The following is a 1,392-nucleotide window of genomic DNA, read 5'->3' as shown; positions in this document are numbered from 1 at the left end:
TGTCGCCATCTACTGTTTAAAAGGAATGCTACTGTCTTGATGGAAACATTTTATTCGAGTAACAGACTACATTTCGTTTCTGTACTGAAAACTAATTATGTTACCATAATAAATTAAAAGAAAGGCTTAATATATGATAACAGAACTAGACTAACATGCAAGCCATTGTTCTGCGTCTTCACGCGTCTCCTCCCTCGACTACCCGCTCCCAACAGGTGACGGAGAGTGAACTGCGCGGGGGAGGGAGGAGCTAGTAATCAAGGATCTTTGGTATGGACGTGTGAGTTTTCTTCGGGACTAACGCGAGTTAGTTTGCGTGTCTGTTTCATCCGTTAAAATAGAGACGGCAAAGAGTTCGGGGTCATGGAGAGAGGCCTCGTGAAAACCATGAATCACTCCAGCCGGCGCGAGAGTGACTGGCAGGGTCTCGTGAGTGAGGTAAGTGCGGGCGGGAAGGAGCCAGAGAGGTTCGCGGTCACCGGGGATGCTTTCTCCTGCCATATGGTGTGGAAGGGAAACCTTGCTAGACGGTTATTCCACCTTCTATGGTAACACCGCTTTAGATTAGCCTGTTATTACAGTAGGGTAATTCTAAAGAACGGCTAAGAACTATCTATCTTCTTAAGTCATCAAGGCTCTACTTACCCGGTGTAGCCTATGTTGACATTAGACTGATTAAATAGTCTACGTGGCCAGGTAGACTTCTCTAGCTGACACTGGAGTTCCTGGCTAGGTTTAAGCGTTGTTCTGCCGCAAAACATGATGGGTTATTTATAAATTCACACTGAAACGGGTTATTATAACACTATTTTCACACTTTTATACCGTATTTGTCTACTTTTAGTTTAGCCCTGTAGTTGTTTGGGAGAAACGCGTCTACCTGCTGAATAAATGCAAATGTCGTTAATATCTTTCTTTGTGCTGTAGTGTAGGTGATATCACCTGTAGTGATGCACCTGGTCGGTGACGGTGCGTAAAAGTGCGCGGCCGTGTGGTGTGCGTGTCCTTTTAAACAACAGTTTACCCAGAGCAGAATGCGAGCGCGCATGTGTGCTTTCAGACATTGATTTACCCATGGTAGAGTGCGAGCGGAATAACTCCCTTATCTGGGACAGAGATGCTGAGTGTTTACTTTTCCGTGTGTCTGTGTATTTGGCTGTGTGTAGGATATGTAACATTTGCCTAGTCCCTTATTGTAATGAGGTGTAACCCAGAACAGTTTTTTTGTTCAAACTATTGCCAGTTGGCCTAATGATGCATTTGCTTGTTTTAAGTGAAGATTGTACTGTAAACTTGCTCAATGCAAATCAGTTATATTCTATAAGATTGTAAACATGCTCAATGCAAATCAATTATATTATATAAAATTGTAAACATGGTCAATGCAAGTCA

The 1,392-nt window shown here is 43.1% G+C and overlaps 1 protein-coding gene across 2 annotated transcripts in view; it reads left to right on the top strand.

Annotated features, from left to right (window-relative positions):
• The first annotated feature begins 252 nt into the window (after positions 1-252).
• LOC121689817 (coiled-coil domain-containing protein 149-like) overlaps positions 253-1,392 on the top strand; it is a 28,361-nt gene continuing 27,221 nt past the window's right edge. For both annotated transcript variants that reach the window (XR_006024883.1, XM_042070038.1), the window contains exon 1: positions 253-438. Coding sequence is in view for 1 of the 2 variants with exons in the window: in XM_042070038.1 (XP_041925972.1) it covers positions 364-438 (75 nt within the window). In the remaining variant the exon portion in view is untranslated. The remainder of the gene's footprint in view (positions 439-1,392) is intronic.

This window comes from Alosa sapidissima, chromosome 18, assembly GCF_018492685.1.
Source record: "Alosa sapidissima isolate fAloSap1 chromosome 18, fAloSap1.pri, whole genome shotgun sequence".
In the NCBI taxonomy this organism is placed as follows: domain Eukaryota; kingdom Metazoa; phylum Chordata; class Actinopteri; order Clupeiformes; family Clupeidae; genus Alosa; species Alosa sapidissima.
This window is presented reverse-complemented; position numbering and strand designations above follow the sequence as displayed.